General features: G+C 46.9%; 2 protein-coding genes across 4 annotated transcripts in view; one reads left to right on the top strand and one right to left on the bottom strand.

The window, feature by feature from the left end:
• The window catches only part of RPL12 (ribosomal protein L12), a 534,927-nt gene that overhangs the window by 164,396 nt on the left and 350,474 nt on the right, over nt 1-20,057 (top strand). The window lies entirely within an intron of this gene.
• GARNL3 (GTPase activating Rap/RanGAP domain like 3) overlaps nt 1-20,057 on the bottom strand; it is a 149,947-nt gene that overhangs the window by 125,679 nt on the left and 4,211 nt on the right. For both annotated transcript variants that reach the window (XM_049637751.1, XM_049637741.1), the window contains exon 2: nt 7,480-7,650. In XM_049637751.1, coding sequence (XP_049493708.1) covers nt 7,480-7,622 — 143 coding nt within the window. In that variant the 5' untranslated portion in view covers nt 7,623-7,650. The remainder of the gene's footprint in view (nt 1-7,479; nt 7,651-20,057) is intronic.

The following is a 20,057-nucleotide window of genomic DNA, read 5'->3' as shown; positions in this document are numbered from 1 at the left end:
TGTCAGGAGAACAAGTGAGAACGAGGGCTTCCCAGGCCAAAACGGGACTTATAAAAATGAGTGCTAGCGAGGGGAATTTAGGGCAGGGCAGCCTAAACTATTTCCTTTTGCTCCATAAAAGCCACAATCAGAAAGAGTAATACTATCTAGTCACTATTTATAGTGTGTCCTTACAGCATTCTGTGCCGGACTTTGAGATGAGGTGAGCACCAAAAATGGGTTGCTGGCCCTTGAGGACTATAAAATTTGAAAGAATAGAAAACTCGAATGGTCAAAGGAATACAGTTCTTGGCAACAGCATAACCTCCTTGGGGAAACAGGATTGCTTTTTAGCGGTTATTCCTCCAGGGGACGTTGGGCTCCGTGGTGAGTAGGGCACAGGCAGCCTGGGTTCCCCCGGGGAAGGGCCAGGATGTCCTGGCAGAGCAAAACCAGCATTCTTTGATCATGAAGCAGCAACACAGTCTTTTAACCCCATGCCTAGCCTAGATGGTGAAGATCCGCATTCCTCTCCTTTCAATTCAGGCCACCTCCCTCCCGGGGGACCTCACTGCTCCTGTGCCTTCAAATATTACCTCTAAGCTAATGACTCCCCAAACCAAAGCTCTGATTTGGATCTAACTGCAAACTCGACTTCCAACTGCGGGCCCTAGTTCCACGGATACCCCAGCAGGCCCGGACCACACTCACACCTGCTCCTGCGTGCACAGCTCAGCGGAACTGCCGTCTTTTCTCCAGTAAGCCACTCGAGGTGCAAGGTTCAGGGCAATCACCTATGCCTTCTCTCACATCCAGCATCAGATCGGTCGCCGGGCCCGGTTCCTGCTGCCTGCACAGTGCCGCTTTTGAAAGTTGACTGTATCTGTGTATTTGTATTTCACTCTCTGAAGAGGGGACACACTCACTTGGTTCAAAACCCAAAGAGCCTAAAAGGCTGTAAGGCTGTAACAGGGAAAGCCTCTCTCTCTCCTGCCCCTTCAACCCCCCATTTCCTCTCACATACCTCCCGGAGACGCTTAGCCATTGACAAAGAAAAATACATATTCCCTCTTCCCTTTTTTTTTCACACAAACGGTAGCATGCTATATACAATTCTGCTCTTTTGTTAGTTTTTCATTTAATGTACCTTGGAGATGTTCCACATCAGCACCAAAAAAAGCTCCCGGATTCTTTCTTAGGGCCACAAAGTATGCCGCTGAGCGGATGCATCGTGTATTATTTAACCAGTTCCCTAGGTACTGGTTTTCCATTGTTCGCTACTGCTAACACCGTGGCAGCGCACAGGCTTCTATACGCCATTTTTGCACCTGTGGGCATGTACAGAATTCCAGAATGTCTTTCAATCCCTCACCCCTCCTCTCCTCTCCGTTTCCACGTTCCCTGCGTTAGCTCGGACCCTCATCACTGCAGACAGAAGCCTCCTAGCTGGCACCTCGGCTCTGTCACCCTTCATGTAACACCCAACAAATATTTAGTGAGCACTTTCTATGTGCTACACGTTCCGCTAAGAAAGGGAGGAACAAGAGCGGCAAAGCAAGCAAGCAAGCCAAACCAGACCCTCCGATCTAACGAGACCCACACAAATCCTTGCCTGTCTCAGCATCGTGGGAGCCATAGGAGCTCATCAGTAAACCAGGGCTCTGTGTTTGGAGTCGGTTAAGAATTAGTGACAGGCGTCAGGCAAATGGAAACCAAAATATCCTTCCTGTCAGTCTCACTGGCAAATGTGTGGGCTTCCTACTACTTTCTCGTCCCTCCAGTTTAGACCTTGGCACGAGCCACTTGTGGGATACTTGCCTGAATGGCTGTCAGCAGAATTGCTGTCCCTGGATTGGCGCGCTCGAACAGGGGAGACCGAGGCAGACGAGGACTAAGGTGTGTTTTTCCAAATGGAAACAGGAGAGGAGAGAACACACAAGATCTGCGGGCAACCAAACCCCAAAGGCGAGAGGGGGAAGGGAAGACGAGACAAGCTAGTGGTCCAACCTCTTCCCTCCACAGGGGTGGAGCCAAAGTTTCACCAAGGAAACACGAAGACAGGGGAATAGAATTTCCCCGGACAGCAAACCGAAAAGCTTACCTTCTAGCACTGTGTTTTAAATTCACATGGCCCTTCATTCAGGAACAGACTAGGTCTCTCAAGGCTTGTGGAAGCTGTTTTAAAATGTCTAAGTACAGGGGTGCCTGGGTGGCACATTTGGTTATGTATCCCACTTTTGGTTTCAGCTCAGGTCATGATCTCACAGTTCATGGGATCGAGCCCCATGTCGGCCTCTGGACTAACAGCACAGAACCTGCTTGGGTTTCTCTCTCTCTCTCTCTCTCTCTCTCTCTCTCTCTCTCTCTCTCCCCCCACCCCTCCCTGCTCACATGCTCTCTCAAAATAATAAATAAATAAGACTTTTTAAAAATGTCTAAGTACAAAACTGCCTAAAATAGTTGTATGATGCCTTGAAGACAAACTCTTCCAAATACATGGTCACTTGCCTCAAAAGATCAAAAAGTAAACCACTGCCAGTTCAGCCTAGTGAGGGGGACATAGAGTTGGAATTACACGTTGTAAGCAATCCAACTTTTTGGTAGTATATTGTAATGAATCCTAGGAAAGACTATAAAAGAAAATTCGCAGGTAATTCAAAGGGGATTAAAAACTCTTCAAACCTTCTTCCCTCCCCTTCTGGCTGACGTCTGTTTAAGGCAGAATGGCCCTCAATAGCCATCTTTCTATAGCTTTCCTGAGTTTTCCCCTAAGGCACTGAGCTGAAACAGGTCTAGGAAGAAATTTTACCTCATTTGGGGTCAGTAATAGTCCTAAAACAAGGTTATGAGTTCAGAGAAGTGGGGATTGTAGAATCTTGCAGTGTGCCTCCTGCCCTCCCTTCCCAACCAAAAATGTGTTATTCTCCAAAGTGCCCCACAGCTTCCCAATCATCACATTCAACTGTCAGATTGCAGTTCGATCTGCAAACTTTTGGTTGCATTTGACACCTTAATCCAGCCACCTGAGTGCCACCTAGTTCTAGGGATTCCAGTTAAACAGGTTCCGTGAGCCACATTTTTGAAAACATGTCCTAAGTTATTTTTGTGATCAGTCACGGACCACTCTATGTCTTGAAACCCCTCCACTGGTTTCTGTGACCCATTTGAATCCTGTTCTCCTACATGCAGACCATCCTTTTCTTCTCCAAGGCTGCTCTGCTCACCAGGGTAAACAAGAACTATCTTCGCTTCCCCTGGCCGTACACTCACCCACAAAACCAGGCATGAACATGTGGCTCAGACTGGCCAACTACAGTCCTTCCCCAGGGTTCTTTTAACGAATGGGAAAGATCTTTCCTCTTAAGTTGTGTGCTGCCTGAGATCACACTGCCTGCTACATGGTGACAACTCACAGACAGTAGGAGACAATGGGGCCAAGAGGCACAGAGAGGCAGGGCTAAGAATAACGAGAATGTAAGGACTAACAGAGAGCTGGACTGACTTGGCAGCATTTGAGTCCTTGGATCCAGCCATCCCTGAAGCCAGATCTGTCCCTTTCCTTAGTTTGGTTACATGAACCCAAACGTTCTCCTTTTTTGGCCTAAACTAATTTGGGTTGGGTTTACATAACTTACAACCAAGAAGACACATCCTAGTCCATCTCTTAACTGGCTCCTGGCCTCATTGCCATATGTAGCTGTGAAATTAACTTTGCCAAAGTGGGGCTCCAACCATCATTTGCGTGTCTCCAACACCATTCAGAGTCCCCCAGTGGCCTAGGGATTACGTACAACATCTTTCACAATATGTCCCCCCGCCCCCCAGTCTGACTTTCCAGACTTCCTACTACTGTACCACACAAGAGGCAAACCAAGTTCTGGCCATCTAAAATATCCTCCTCTCCCTTCTCTACCTGTTAAAATCCACTTAAGAAAAAGAGAAGGAAGGGAAGTTCTCCCTTTTCAAGGTCTACTTCATATTATTCTCTCTGAGAAGACTTTCCGAAGTACCTCGTGCCCTCAGAGATGTAACTGTACCCCTCTTCAGTACTGATGACATTTACCTAATGATCTTTGTCTTTTGTCTTATTCTGTCTTGGATTTTGTACTGTATCCTCTCAGGGTCCTCTTATTAATGGCAAGACCAATCACTCAGTGGCCCGAGTCAAAACTCAAAGGGTCACTCACTCACCCCCCCCCCCACATATATACCACTCTAATCTTCCTCTCCAATACTGCTTGAATCAATCCCATGGTTCCTGCCACTCATTAGAACCCTTCTATCAACCTCCCTGGCCACTCTAATAGGGCCCCACACCACCAGCCTTATCCTACTGCAACCAAGCTGCCCCCCAACACCAGTCGTTTTTCCAATAGGCAAATCTGATTATGCTATGCCCCATCTTAGGGACTCAAGACCAAACTTCTTAGTGGGTGGTTAAGCCTTGCCACTCCCCAGGGGGAAAGTAGGCTTCTACCTATTTTCTCAGGCTCACCGCCAGCCAGGCTCACCGGCCAAACAAGGCTGTTCATAGTTCCCCAGACACCCAGCGTGCTTTAATGCCGCTGGACTTTGCACATGTGGTCACCTCTGTCTGGGGAGGCCTCTCCCACCTCTGCCTGGCAAACTTCTCACCCTTCAAGTATTTCCTCCACTGGGAGATCTCCTTGGACTGCCCTAGGGAATAGCGCTTTCCTCAGCCCCCTTCATCTGGAAGGAGAGGCTTTCTTTGCATCCCCAGTACCTGGCACAGGGCCCTGCACAACACATGGGTACTCAGTGAATTGTTTGACATCAGAATATGTCCAGATTGGTGTCCAGATTGGTGACCGTTATATTCTTCACTTGAATATGTATACATATATATTCATATATATCAAGATGCCTGTGCATGAGGACATTCCATAAATACTTTGCTGCTGACTGCATGGCTGAGCACCCTGAGGTTAGGAAATTGGCATTGGAGCTGGGCAAACCTAGGTTCAAATCTCTGCCTAGCCACAAGCTGTGTGCCCTGGACATGTCTCTTAACCCTTCTGGGCTTCAGCTCTCTTATCTGTAAAATGGAGTTAACAATGGCCTCCTCGTCGGTTTTTCATGAAGACCATAGGAGAAAACGCATTTAGGATGTTTACACACATGTCTACGCCCATACCACCCTGAACACGTCCGAGCTCGTCTGATCTCAGAAGCTAAGCAAGGTCGGGCCTGGTTGGTACTTGGACAGGAGGATCTTTGCACAGGTGCCTGGTACACAGGTCATCAATAAATACTGTTGAATGAATGAGTTAATGAATGAATGAGTTAATGAATGAATGAGCAGCCCACAGAAAGGCAGCGGTTCTTAAAGACCTATCTTTACACATCTTTCTAGCCCGTTTTCCAGAGAACCCAACATGTGGTTCCCGGTAGATCAGTTTCAAGTCCTGCCGCTGAGTGCTCACCCTCTCCTTCTGGCTGCAGCCTGGCCAGCAAGGTTGCCGCCAATCACCAGGACTTGGTCCCACCCTTAACCAGACAACTCACCAATAGGGCCTTCCAGGTGCCAACAGTGGGCGCTTTTTTTTTTTTTTTTTTTACGTCTCATAGGCTCTCTTGCAGTCTTGCCCGCCCCTTTGCCTGCGTCATGCGCGCAGAGCACTGTGGGGCTTGAAGTCTATAAGAGGCGGAGCCGGTCGTGCCCCTGGGTGCCAGGGCTCTGCCCCGAGCTCTCTCGAGACACGCGAGCTGCCCTTCTCTCCGCCTCACCCTCGACAGATGGAAGGTCTACCTTGCCAGCAACGGGATCATTTTGCTCTGATAATTCAGTGTTTACTGAAATTTTAGATTTCAGTTTCAGATTCAGTTCTCATATTCTCATGAACGGGCCATTTATGGAAGGTATGGCGGTCGCTCTGAAAAGCCCGCGGTGACTCCCGACCTGCCCTGGTTTCCCTGGAGAATCCACTACAGAACTAGCAATCATGAATTTTTCTAAACAGTGTGAACCTTGTACTTTTTACACTGCATTATCTCTTAAGATTATAAAAGCTATCAAAGGCTCCCTCCCCAATTGCCTAAGATAAAAAGTTCAGAGCCCTTAGCTAGGCATATAAGCTGCCTGACAACTATTTTGTATTCATTTCATTACGTGTGGTCACTTTTGTAAAAGCAGCGTTTCTCAGCCTTTGCCGCATATGAGAATCACCTGGAGAGCTGCATAAAGTATTGGTATTCGTGTCCTACCTAGACCTCAGAATCTGGGAGGAGTGGGTGCAGGCTTCTTTGTTCTTAAAGTTCCTGGGGGATTGATTCTCATGGGCAGTCAGCCTTAAGAGCCACTGCTCTGACGCCTGTCAAAACTGCAGGAACATACTTTTCATGGATGTGAGCCTTTGCTCTGTAGCTCCCCCTGTTTAAAGAGGACTTCTTCCCCTGTTCCTGCCCTCATCCTGCCAGGCTGATCTCAACTGTTTTCCCTTTTCTTGCCTGTGCCCCAGCCGAGTACTTACTCCTAAAGCACTTTAATACATGGTTCTTTTCAAGCAAGACTGGAGTTATTTGGTTACTTGTCGGTCTCCCTGGATAGGCTCTAAGTTCTGCGAGTGCCAACAGAAAGAAAAGAGTCCTCTTTTGCTTATTCCAGAGCCAGTGAATCAGAATCTCTCGGGTGGGGCTCAGGCAAAAGTTGTTTACCAGCCGCAGGGATTCTGACTCCTGCCTCCAGCTAGGAATTAGCTTCCCAAAAGCCCTGGGTATAGCGCATAGTGGTAAATATTTGTCACATTGAATTGATGAGGCATATTGTTCGTTTTTTAAGTCAATCATGTTGTTGCACCTGGTCGCCTCTGATTCCCCTAGAGAACCAAGCACCATGTCTCGTATTCTCTTCTCCATTCACTCATTCATTCATCCAACAGGTATTTTTGGTAGATCATAACAAAGCCCTGGGGATTCAGAAGTAAACAGGAAAACCCAGTTATCACCCTCTGGGATGCGAGCCTACTAACACATTAGCTATGGTATAATTATTATCATTTTTCAGTAATATTGGATTCTTTTCCCTTTGTATTCAAGGGTAAGGAAACGGTCTTATTCTCTTATATCCCCAGGATGCTGCCGGCACACAGAAGGCATTCTGTAACTGTTTGCTGAATCAAGGCAACACATAGCACTTGTCACCATTTGTAAGTATTTATTTGTGCGACTATTTGATTCATGGCTATCTGTCCCATGAGCTGCAAACCCCTGGAAGACAGGGACTGCATCTATTTTGCTCACCATGCCTGACACAGGGCCTGGCTGGAGTGGGTGCTCAGTTTCTAGTGCTAAGTAAATAAATAATACACGAGTAAGGCATCACTAAGAACAGAAATTCCCCAACCAAACATCCGCTCCCCCCTCCCTCCCTTTTCTCCCCAAAAAGATAAAGAGTACTTTCTTCCTGTGCATTAAAGGATTTCAGGATAGAGTGAGCATGAGCCCGAGCCCAAACAGATGATGTTTCTTTTACTTACTTACAGGTTGACCTGGGACTCTACTTCAGGGTCTTTTGTTGGCCACATCTGAAGAGGCGGGATGCCAAAGGAGAGCGATGACTTGGCTTTCCATAGAAGCGTTTGTGCCATCTGACTCCCGCAGGACCCCTTCGTCAGCGGATCCATCGGTGGGCCTGGAGGCTGGGGTGCCGAGCTGAAGCAGAAGGAGTTGGGAAAGGCACTCAGAGCAGAGGAATGGCAGGCCGATCACTGACCTACTCTGACACTGTCCCCTAGAGGCCAGCCCCATTAGGAAGTTGGGGGAGGGGGGCGAAGCCAAGGCACTTGCCAGACCCAGATGCCCCACCGAGACAGTAGCACCCCCTCGCTGTGCGGAGGTGATGCCTGGGCGCACTGGGGGAGGAGTGCGCCCCAGGACCCACGCAATCCTCTCACATCCCTCAGTACTAAGCGAAGTCATCCACTGTGTCAAGAGCCAGTGGGGTCTAAGGTAAAAGGAGGACCAGTGAGCATGCAAGCTGTCACAAACTCATTCAGAAAAGGAAACATTTGGCCCCCCCCCGTGGCTCAGTCGATTAAGCTAAGTCTTGATTTCGCCTCAGGTCATGATCTCGCAGTTTGTGGGATCGAGCCCCATGTTGGGATTCTCTCTCTCTCTGCTCCTGCCCCGCTTGTGCGTGTGCTCTCTCTCTCAAAATAAGCTTTGAAAAAGAAAGAAAGAAAAAAAGGCCACCTTCATGCAGTAAGAGAAAGCTCTGCCTAAAGTGCTTCTGGAGAATCACCAAAGGAGGGACCTCCCGGCCATCACTGTGTGAGTCCAGGAGTGCGTGGGTCTTCTCTCCTCATTTCCAATTAAAATATGCAAAAAAAAAAGCCACTAAAAGGGCCTATACTCGCAACAACACTGTAGATGAAAAGAACCAAATCCACACTTCAAGACTAAAAGCATACACAGTACCTAAGCTGCAAAAGCCTGTCAAATCAAGTGGCGCACAGGAATAAATCGAGAAATGGGTTCCTGCAACCTGTCTGGCTCCTTTCTCTGATGACACAGCGAGGAAGGTGGGAAAGGTAGCTGTGGGAGGAAGGGGCGGCTCTGTGAGAGAAAGGGGGGTATCTCTGCTCCCGACTGGCCTTATCTTCTGAGCCAATTAGCAGCCTTCTTCACTCACCTCTACTTCTAGTGACAAATAAGCAAACAAAATCCAATTGCTCGGAAATGCAAAAGTAGAAATAAAAAGCTATCTGAGATGACGCTGTGGCCAAAAGGGCCTCTTCATAATGCCTTCTCAGTAAAGACTGTGACAAGGCCGAGCGCAGAAGGCCTGCTGGCTCAAGCAGCATCATCAATGAGGAAGAGGCATCTGCACGGGGAACCACCATCCTGCCGCGGACTGGATGCCAAGAGAAGGGAGTCTATACAGGCTGGCGGTGTGGAGCCAGACAGGCGCTGCCCACTCGCAAGCTGCTACAGTGGTACCAGTGAGGCTGCAGGGACGTTAAAAAAGAAAAAAAGTCCGCCGTTGCCAGGTCGCCCTGGCATCCTCCTTTGTGAGCCATGACCCAGCTTCCCCCCTGTGGCTTCCTGGCCCCGGGGAGCCCACAGGCTGCATACCTGAGCCAGACTTCCAGATAATCTTAGCCTAGGATGGCTTTAGGCTATTTATCTCGGCACCAACCGGACAGACACCAAAGGCCCAAGCCTCCCACATCTGACAAACGGCAAGAAACAAGGATCTCGGATGTTATCAGTTGTTCTTTACTCAGTGAGACGCGCCCCCCTCCACCCCCCAGTCTTCTGAAACCCAGACTCCCTAGAATTTATGGCTGCCTTAGCAATAAACTAACCAACCAACCAACCAACCAACCATGAAGCAGGGCTTCCCGGTGAGAGATACAATTTTTGTTTCCTTTTGAACCCTCCAGACTTTTTAAATTACAGAAAAAAAAAATTACTTATATGCAAAAGATTTATTAAGATTGTGCTCCTAGGGGCACCTGAGTGGCTCAGTCGGTTAAACATCTGACTCTTGATTTTGGGCCCGGGTCGTGATCTCATAGTTCGGGAGTTTGAGCCCCACGTTGGGCTCTGTGCTGACAGCGTGGAGCCTGTTTGGGATTCTGTCTCTTTTTCTCTCTGCCCCTCCCTTGCTCATGCTCTCTTTCTCAAAATAAATAAAAATAATCTTAAATTTTTTATTTTAATGTTTATTTTTGAGAGACAGAGAGCGAGTGAGAGAGAGAGAGAACGAGCATGCAAGCGAACATGAGCAGGGGAGGGGCAGAGAGGGGCACACAGAATCCAAAGCAGGCTCCAGGTTCTGAGCTGTCAGCACAGAGCCTGACACGGGGCTTGAACTCACGAACCATGAGATCATGACCTGAACCAAAGTCGGATGCTTAACCGACGAAGCCACCCAGGCGCCCCCCTAAAAATAAACTTAAAAAAAAAACCAACAAAAAAAGCGCACTCCTAAAAGAAGCCCACAAAGGAGTGGAGGAAGCAAGGCAGGGCCGTGAGGTTTCATTTGCAGGCAAAGTCCTCTGAGGGGACAGCTTCAGGTTGGGTGAGCTGAGCTGTCCAAAGTGGCCACCACTTGCCACATGGGACAACTGAGTAACTGAAATGTGGGCAAAGTGAGATGTGGAAGCATGAAATACACATTGATTTCAAAGAGTTAATACACATACAAAAGGATTTTGGACATTTCATTAATAACTTCTAGATTGATTACATGGAGATAAAATTCTGTTACTGGCAGAATTAATTTTAAAGTGGCCACTAGAAAATGTAAAATCACCTATGTGGCTTGCTTTAGATTTTGGACAGCACCTCAGCTGTCCCGCCTGAGAGAAGGAGCTGAGGGCCAAAGGTGGGGTTGGACCAAACCCCCAGGTACGCGGAGCCCTGCACGAACGCACAGAGCAGCTACAGAGGAGCGAGGGCAGCGCATCTAAGAGGAGGCAAGGCTGGTGTGGGTGTTGGAGCCACAGTGCACCGAAGAGGGGAGGGGAGAAGGGCCCAGAAATAGTGAGGGGACCTGGGGGGGTACCTGACTGTGCCCACAACATCCATGTCCACTCCCTTCCTGCTTCCAGTTACCAGAGCGGTGGATCCGTAGGGCTCCTTTCTCTACCTGTCTACAAAGCTTGGTGGGATGTTTACATATGCAGACCGTGCAATATTCTGGCACTTTTCTACCTAAACACACTCTTAGACACCTCTGTAAGTCAATCACTACAGGTACATCTTTTTTTATTTTTTTATTTTTTTATTTAAGCAATGTCTACACCCCAAGTGGGGCTTGAACTCATGACCCCAAGATCAAGAGTTGCATGCTTTTCTAACTGAGCCAGTCAGGTGCCCCTACAGGTACATCTTTAATACGGAATATTATAGAATGAGATAAACCTTATATACGGCTTCCATTCAACCTTTTAGTTTACTTTAACCTTTAAAGACTTAGATTCTTTCATTGTCTTAGCATGTGATTCTCTAGCCCTTGACTCTTTAACTTTGCTTAAAAATACTTAAATGCTAGCTCTTTTAGATTTTGCCAACCAATTGTATCCGTTTGCCAGAACTTTACCCTTCGAGTTTCGCTTTTTAACCTTTCAGCTACTTCTTGAGCTTCATTTTCTAACTGTTCAAATTCTGTCTCGTCACCGGTCCGTGTTAATCCTTTCATTCATTTGTTATCTTTTTTAGGCTTAACTTCCCAATTTTAAAAAAAATGTATTTTCCTCTTAATCTCCTGACATTTTATCTTTATGGTCTCGCTCCTTAATATAGTTAGCAATTGAGGAACTTCTTGGAAGGATGGCAGAGTAAGTGTGCTTTGGCATAATTCCTTGGAACCCGCGGAAGTAAGCAAAAATAGTCCAATATATAGAAGAAACTTACTGAAATAAGAGAATGGCCAAACTCCGTGCTCTGAAGATCCGCTATACACAGTATGTGTGGACGAATTTGAAAGCGAACACCGCGTTCCACCACCTTACGTAAGGTGAGGGAGGTGAGCAAGAATGTTCTAAAGGCCTGACAATACCTGATTTGGGGGAATGAGGACTGGAAGCCTGGGCAAGACTGGGAAGAAGCTGTTTCTTCTCACTCTTTCTCTGTCTCTCTCACGTCCACTGCCTCAGCATGCTAATAAGAAGGGCTGGCCTAATCTGAGGAAAGGCTGAAGGCGGGAGGAAAAAGTCTATCTTAGGAGCCATTTGACCCTCTTGAAAGACATTAGCCAAAAGTACACTGGAGTCCACCACAAGAAGGCCCGCGAGTCATGGGAGGTGACGCTGACCCAGGCCCCCTTTGGAGGGGCCTGTTTGCCCTGGAAATTCCAGGCGAGTCCTGCCACGGGCTCACAAACACCACAGGCACGGGGGCTGGCAGATGGGAACAAGAGCCCGAGGAGAGAGGAAAAACAGATGGCACATTCCCACGGTCTCTGGACTCTTCCTGCTTCCTGAGGAGCATCGAGGCCAGACCTCCAGCTCCAGCTCTGACAGAGAAGACGCACCGTTGCTCAGAAGACTAGGGAAGGGAGTCGAGGTAAATCTGCCCACGTTATTAATGGTTAAACACAGACCCGGACAGAACTGCTTCAATTCTGAAAGGGACAGGCAGGAACAAACCAGCCCAGGACCTATGAAAAAAACATTTGCCAAAGGCAGATGAAGAGGACAGACCAGAAGATTTTTAACAGGTATCGGATGAAAACATGTTAACAGCTTTGTTTTCTCAAACAAAACAAAAAAACAACAAAACAACAAGAACTCTCTCAAAACAAACGATCAAATAACACAACAGACAGACTTCATATGGCTCTAAGGTAAAATGCCCTAGAACTGTGGCTGGGAAAAGGCTGATTCAGTGTCCTTGAGCTTCCTGGGAGGGAGACGGGCCCGAGGGGGAAGAAAACAGGTGCTGGTGAGCGAACCTCTGGGAGGGGGCCTTTGGCAGGTGCCTGGGTTTTTACGCAGAGCAGCCCTCAGAAACAGTTTACAGTTTTCCCCTCTCAGGTTGTAACTCCCAAGCCCTCAGTGTGCCTTGAGTGTTAGTGTCGTGAGTCTTAAGGGATGTGAGTAGAGACATGTGAACTGCTTCACAGTGAGCTCTCTGCTGATGGCCGCGAGGAAGCATCAGCAGCCATTGAGCGGAACTCAGCCGGGCGCCCCAGGTGGGGACCAGCAGCTGCGGTGGCTGAGGCCAGGCCCCGTCCGTGATGCAGCAAGAAACAGACCACGGAAGGACACCACTGGGGCACCAGCGCTGTCTCCAACGCTGGGAGGCAGACCCCCAAAGGCAGCAGCAAAATGACATAAAAGGCAACAAGGTCTCAGTTCTGGCTCCTTCGAAGTGGCTGACCTCCCCCTCGGTGCAGGCTGCGCTGATCACAGAGCTTCCGCTGACATCCCAGGAGGAACCTGGAAGCCTTCTGAGAGCCACACCCACTCCCATGAGCCCTTGATCTTACACATTAATCCTTGCTCTGATTGTTGGCTGAAAACAACCTCAATCAAGCACACATCATCATTCTTGCCTCTCTTCAAATCAACGTCAGCTTTTGGGGTCTGAGCTGGCTCAGCAGTCAAGGGAGGGAGCAGAGCTCGGGGCATGGGAAGGCAGAATCCCTCTGTCTGCAAACGTTATACATTTGTTCACTGGTACCTTGTCTCCTCCCTCCACTAGAATGTTCTCTCCATGAAAGCAGGAGCCCCACCTGTCTTATTCACTGGGTATCTCCGGTGCCTAGCAAACAGAAGTACTTGCTATTTGCTGAATGAGGAGGTAACCAGGTGAATACAAAACCACGAGGGAAATCCTCGCTTGGAATAGGGAGACTATGTCAGACTATTTTGGCCTTTCTTGAATGAGGGCACACTGGTGGCTTGAATCAGACCGCTGTGGGACCTGCTCTATTTCTTTGCCCATCTCTGACAGGCAGCTACTTTGTGAGCATTGTGACAAGTGCATGGAGCAAAGACGATCCATCTGCAAGACATCAATCCAGGCCTGATATATGGCACTGACACTGGAAAATACTTAATGGCTGGCAGCCCCTCTAAAGACACTTTCCTCTCCTGTCATAAGATGCAAGATCGGTACTTACGCCCTCACTTCCATTTGTGCTAAAACTATAGAATCATTGACACGGAGAGTTGGCAAGTCTACTTCAGCCAGCTAGCTGAGGGCTGATTTCTCGTTTTTACCTCCGTACAGGAACCCTCACTGGCTTGCTACTAACTTTTGATCCACGTGTCTAATTGATTTTTGCCGCGATTAAAGAAAGATGCTGTTTGTGGCAGTCCCCGTGGAACGACTTACTCAATACCCATCGCAGCCCCATTCCGGTGCGCAACAGTTAGAAAGCCGGAACGTCAACGTCCTACCCTTCGTTGCAGTTCAGAGTTCTGCAGATGAATTCGATTCCACAAATCAGATGCACTCACGAGAGCCTCTCCCTCAGAACAAAGTCTGGAGGATTCATAAAGAGGATACGGGGCGCCATCTTGCTTTCAGAGATCATGACAGAGCTGTTGTGGTTCTGGAGTCAGCAGCTTCTTGAATCTATAGCTTTCTGAAGCCTCAGTGGCAGCTTGGGGATCAAAGCAGAGTTGGTAGCATGGCTCCGCAGCCAGCTAAGGTGGTGACAGCTGCTTGACCCGTCAGCTTCTTGTTATCAATGGCAGCCTTCCTGGTCAGGGCAGAGCACAGTGGTTCTGGGGCCTAGGAGCTATTCCTGGGGGCTCCCAGACTCCCAGACTGGAGTCTGCTATCCACCCTGCCCACAACTTTGTGAGCACTCACTTCCCTGTGCCACAATTAAATCTCATTCTGCTTATACCAGGTAGAGAGGACTCTGTGGTCTGCAAGCGATTCCCGAATGATAGGCCTCCGAGAGGGATGTTTATCAGATTGGATTTTGAGCTGAATGGTTCATGTGACCCTGTGCAGAGTGTGGAGCAGGGCGAGAGTTTCTTCTGTGGGGGTTGTAATGGTGGGTATAACCTTCGGTGGCAACAACGTTAAGACTGGACTTTTCTGGAATATGTGGAAATTCTGCCTTTTGAATATATATAAAAGGACAGCATGCTAATTGGAGGTGCTTCTCAGGTCACTGCTGGAGGTGGGTAACGATTATGCTATCCCTGTCCCTGACCAGCTTAACACTACTTTGTGTCTTTTCAAGTGTGCCACCAAAAACTGGTGTATCCACAAGTGTACTGAAAACACAAAAGAGTTGAGAAATACTAGTCTAACCTATAGATGCTTTAACATCTCCAGTAATACAAATTTTGCTGCATCTTGAAGCAAGCCGTGCTAGCATGGGGCGTCCTGACTGCTGGAATGTACTTTCATGTATCGAGCCCAATCTGTTTTATTATCCCTCATACCCACTGTGATTTTAGGTCTAGCCCAGGGCCATACACAGAGTGGAGTGGGCCCAATTCCTTTTTCATCTGACACGCTTTCAAATCTGGGCAGGCAGCTATTATAGCCTCTGTGAATTTTCTCTTTATCACGTAAAACACCCTCCCCCGCTACTGAAATCTTTTCTCTTTACTGGATCGGTCCCATCGGACATAAACTTCTTTTTAAAACAAAAGCAAAAGCAGAAAACCCCAAATCAAAACCAAATAAAACCAACCAACAATTTTTCAACTCGTAGCCCTTCCACGCCAGAGGAGAGCTCACCGTATTCATGGTTTCTAGTCCCTTTCCTTGATCTCTTGAAGTCAAGCCAGGGTGACTTTCTCTCCGCTGTTCCAAAGAAACTGTTCTTGTCAAAGGCCACCGATGACCCCACGATGCTAAACCCAACAGTCAGTTCTAAGTTCTTTCTCTTGTTTGACCTATCAGCAACATCTGACACAGAGAATCATTACCCGCCCCCCCCAACCAATTTTTTTTTAAATTACATCCTGTATCCGTGACACAATGGTTTCACATTTAACTCTCCAAGTCTAAATTTTAGTTGGGATTTATGTGAACAGTTCGTGGAAGTCCATCAAATTACAGTCGTCCTTTCTGACTAATGTTTAGTTAGTGATTCCTTTTTCCTAAAGTCTTCTGGTATCCTTCCCCCCCCCATTTGTTTCCTTCTCCTATTTCACGGTGATTCACAGTTGCAGTGAGGGAACAAACAAAAACCTTAATGGACGCTTTCACAAACTTCCTACCCAAAATCCCTATCTGTGCTATCCAGCGAGGGAGCGGCAGAGCACATGTGGCTGCTGAGCACTCGAAACGTGGCTGGTCTCCACTGAGACGCCGTGACTGTAAGATACACACCAGAATTCGAAGAAAGTACCAAAAGAAAAAGTAAATGATCTTCGTTATTTTTAATATTGATTACGTGTTAAAAGGGTCACGTTTTGGATATAGTAAGTTAGCAAAAATAAAAACTGTTAAAATTAATTTCACCTGTTCCTTTTTACTTTTTAAGATATGGCGACCACAGGGGGTGAGTCAGCCTGGCTTACTCAGTCGGTAGGGTACGTGACTCAATCTCAGGGTTGTGAGTTTGAGCCCCGTGTTGGACACGGAGCCTACTTAAAAAAAAAAAAAAAAAAAAAAAAAAAAAAGATATGGCTCCTAGAAAACTTTAAATCCCATTTGTAATTCTACACACTTGCTATGCTATGACCAGAAGAAGCCACTCGCTTCTTTTCACTTAACGTCTACGAATATCCTCGGTATCTTTCCAACTCAGAAAACAGAGATTGACGTCAATCTTTTTAATCTTTTTGGCATCAAATTATTAGCGTTATATTGCTATGCTCCCAATGGCTTTTTTTTTTTTCTTTTTTACTTTCACAAGCAATCCTGCAGGAACAGGAACAGCCTTTAACACAAACCTCCTTCGGCAGCGACACCTCGTCGCTAACCCGCATCTGCCTCCTGTCCTCCAAGATCCTAGCTCCAGAGACAAGCAGATGTGTGGCTCATATTTTCCCACACCCCTGCACTTGCATATGCTGCTTTAGAAATTTTTTTCCCTCAGGAAAACCAGCAGTGAGTCTCACTGTACAGGCCAAATGTCTAATAATTTTCTTATAGCACTGTCTGTCAGGCTCCATCTCTGCTCAGATCTTTAACTCTGGAAACCAGACAACCAAACATAATTTCTCATATTAACCTTCTAAAGCAAAATGAATTTGACTATTGTCTTCCTCTGAGAAAGGAAGCTGGTTTGCATTAACTTAAACTCTTGGTGAATAATAAAACTTGTTTTTTTCCCTTCTCTTAGGAGAACAGACATAATATGAAAATTAATTTTCTTCTGTTGGCCCTAAGAGCCCATTATGTCAGCCCAATACAAGACAGCTCTTAATAATCCTTCCCAGGAAGACTGCTGTTTTTCCAAAAGAAAACTGACAGCGGCAGATTTATTTGTGATTAAATACTTAACAGCCCAACACAAACAAAAAGAATAACTACATAATATAGAGGAATGAAGATTATGAAATCAGCCCACATTAAAATAATTGTTTATGAAACTACCTGGGGGAAGAGAGTCTCCTGGAAAAAAAAGAAAAAAAAAAATCAAAGAATCTCGAAGTCGGGAGAAACACAAGGAAGAAGAAGGCAATACAATGCATAAGAGATAATTGTTCTTTTGTGACCCTATCTTGGCCTTGAAAGCCATGTTCAGGAACAAAAAGCTTTTGTCTTGTATTCTCACAAGGTGTGGGTTATATGCATTACTAACAAGGAAGCCACTATGTAGGAAGCAATATTTGAGAAAGGAGAAAATATGTTTTCTATTTGTGATTCAAAATCTCTATGTAGGGCTCCGCACCCACTGCGGCTAAACTTAGTAAGCATACTTTCAACACTCAACTAAGGTAGTCTTTCACGACGAGAACTAAAAGATGCAGAAATCCCAATGCTGTGACTCTCGGGTGGCATCGGGGTATCTGTATTTTGAAAAGCTTCCCAAATGTGGTGATACCTTTGAGGGGTCAAACCAGTATCCAGTTCCCTTCTGGCAATAGCACTATGGATTTTCCTTTGGGTAATCACTGCCTCTTGGTCTCTATGGATGGAAGCAATCTAATCCCTCTGTTCTGGGTTGGGCACTTGATCTAGACTCGGCCAATTAGCACGCTTTACCCACTTCTGGCCAAAAAGATTGGTTCAGGGATGAGCATACAACCCGAGAGATACAGTGAATGCCAAGCTTGGAAAACATGCCCTAAAACGATTGAAAGAGAGGCACTACCTTTCTGCTGGGACTGTATACTGGTAGAAAGTAAGCCCGCAGCGCCTAGGTGGCTCGGTTCGTTAACTGTCAGACTTTGGGTCAGGTCATGATCTTGCAGTCGGTGGGCTTGAGCCCTGCGTCGGGCTCTGTGCTGACAGCTCGGAGCCTGGAGCCTGCTTTGGATTCCGTGTCTCCTCTCTGTCTCTGCTCCTTTCCCACTCGCCCTCTGTCTCACTCTCTCTCTAATATAAATAAACATTTAAAAAATTAATTAAAAAAAAGAAAGTTAAGCCCAAAATGGTTAACTTTCTTTGCCTAAATGTGGAAAGACCTGGAAAACAAAGTCAACCCAGAAAATGAAGAAAGCCCATGGATAACAATATTTGAGCACCTGGGTCTGTCCTACCCCAGGGCTTGCTTGGTTTACTCCAGGATGTTGCAATTGCACGAACCAAGAAGAAAAATTAACCACCAGTAAGGCGCCCATCAGAAAAGATGCAATGCGTTACTGATCCTGCTTGCGGCTGCAGAAGAACTGCTTGATGATCACACCGGGGTAGCCAGAGAGGAGTAAGAACCAGTTGACCACTGAGTCTGCACCCCACCATCCAAGCCATCACTTTTTACCTGGCATCAGAGCCACAGGCATTGTTGCTGCAAGCAGCTATGAAAGCAGAATCGTGAATGATTCGTGGTAAACATAATGAGGCAAGCTTTGACTTCATTATTAAGGAAAGGTCACAGAGTTGCCCAATAACAAAAAAGCTCGCAGTAGTGGGCTCCTTGACCTTAGACGTAATAAGCAGAAGGTGATCAGCTGTGAAGTCTGTTGTAAAAAAAAAAAAAAAAAATTCCGGCAGGGACCTAGCAGGGTGGTTTCCAAAATCTACCCCTGGACCCGTAGTACTGTAAGCTTGTTAGAAATACAATTCATAGGAGGTGCCTGGGTGGCTCAGTCGGTTGGGCCTCTATTCGCCTCAGTCATGATCTCAGGGTTTGTGAGTTTGGGCCCCACGCCGGGCTCTGTGCTGACAGCACGGAGCCTGGAGCCTGCTTCGGATTCTGTGTCTCCCTCTCTCTGTGCGCGCCGCCCCCCCCCCCCGGCTTACCCCCCTCCCTCAAAAATAAATAAATAAACATTAACAACAACAACAAAAAAGAACTAATACAATTGATAGACCCACTCAGACCTAGTGAATCAGAATCTGTGGGGGTGGGCCCCAAGAACTGCTCTGAGAAGTCCTCCTAGTGATTCTCATATATATTCGGTTTGAGAACCACCGTATTTGGACAAGAGAGCCTTGTTCCCAAATACAGTTTCCTGAGCCCCATCCCCAGAGATTCTGATTCAGCACATTTGAGGTTGGGCTTGAGAATCCGCATCTCTAACAAGTTGATGCCGTAGGTCCAGAGACCACACTTGAAGAACCGCTGAGAGGCTAACTTAAGTGACGCGCTGTTGAAAGTCTTTGACCTTTAGAATCTGCCTTTCAAATTCAATCCTACACGTTAGTAACCCTAATACTGTGGCTCACGTGTGGTTCGGCTCCATGAAGTGTTGCAGTCAAAATGATAGTAAAGCAATAGAGTCACTTAAAATAACTCTGGTTCATCAAATGTATTTCTCGATCACCACAAAGTCACAAAAGATAATAGATATATTTCTTAAAATACATCTTTGAGGGGCGCCTGGGTGGCTCAGTCGGTTGAGCGTCCGACTTCGGCTCAGGTCACGATCTCACGGTTCGTGAGTTCGAGCCCCGCGTCGGGCTCTGGGCTGATGGCTCAGAGCCTGGAGCCTGCTTCCGATTCTGTGTCTCCCTCTCTCTCTGCCCCTCCCCCATTCATGCTCTGTCTCTCTCTGTCTCAAAAATAAATAAACATTAAAAAAAAAACATTAAAAAAAATACATCTTTGAGCCACGAAAACAAGAGGGAGACCTATTAGTCTCCCTCATACAAGGTGGGTGAGTTTCTGTACCTCTCCCCTCTAAACACCCCCTGAAAGTTTTTTTATCAGCCAGTTTTCACCACTGCCCTGTGTGCCTAGTGTCCTCCTCAATCCCTCTCTTCCTAAATCTGCAGCTCAAAGATGCAAAAAAGCAAGGCAGGACCTTGCTCTGAGGGTAGGGGAGGAGGAGAAATTAAATAAAGCTAGAATTTTAATGAGGCAAGAGGAAGGGAAAGGTTGAGAACTTGCATATAAATGTTAATCATTTTTGTCCATAACAGTTGCCATTTAGTAATGCTCTGTGCCAGATGCTGTTTTTAGTGCTTTGCATAAATCAGTTCACTTAAAGCCGACATCAGAACTGTAAGATAGGTGTTACCGTCATTTTACAAATGGGTTAACCAAAGGTCAGAGGGTTAAGCAACTTGGCCAAGGC

The sequence above is a fragment of the Panthera uncia genome, chromosome D4 (genome assembly GCF_023721935.1).
Source record: "Panthera uncia isolate 11264 chromosome D4, Puncia_PCG_1.0, whole genome shotgun sequence".
NCBI classification, from domain to species: domain Eukaryota; kingdom Metazoa; phylum Chordata; class Mammalia; order Carnivora; family Felidae; genus Panthera; species Panthera uncia.
The sequence above is the reverse complement of the archived record's forward strand: the minus strand, read 5'-3'. Positions and strand labels throughout refer to the sequence as shown.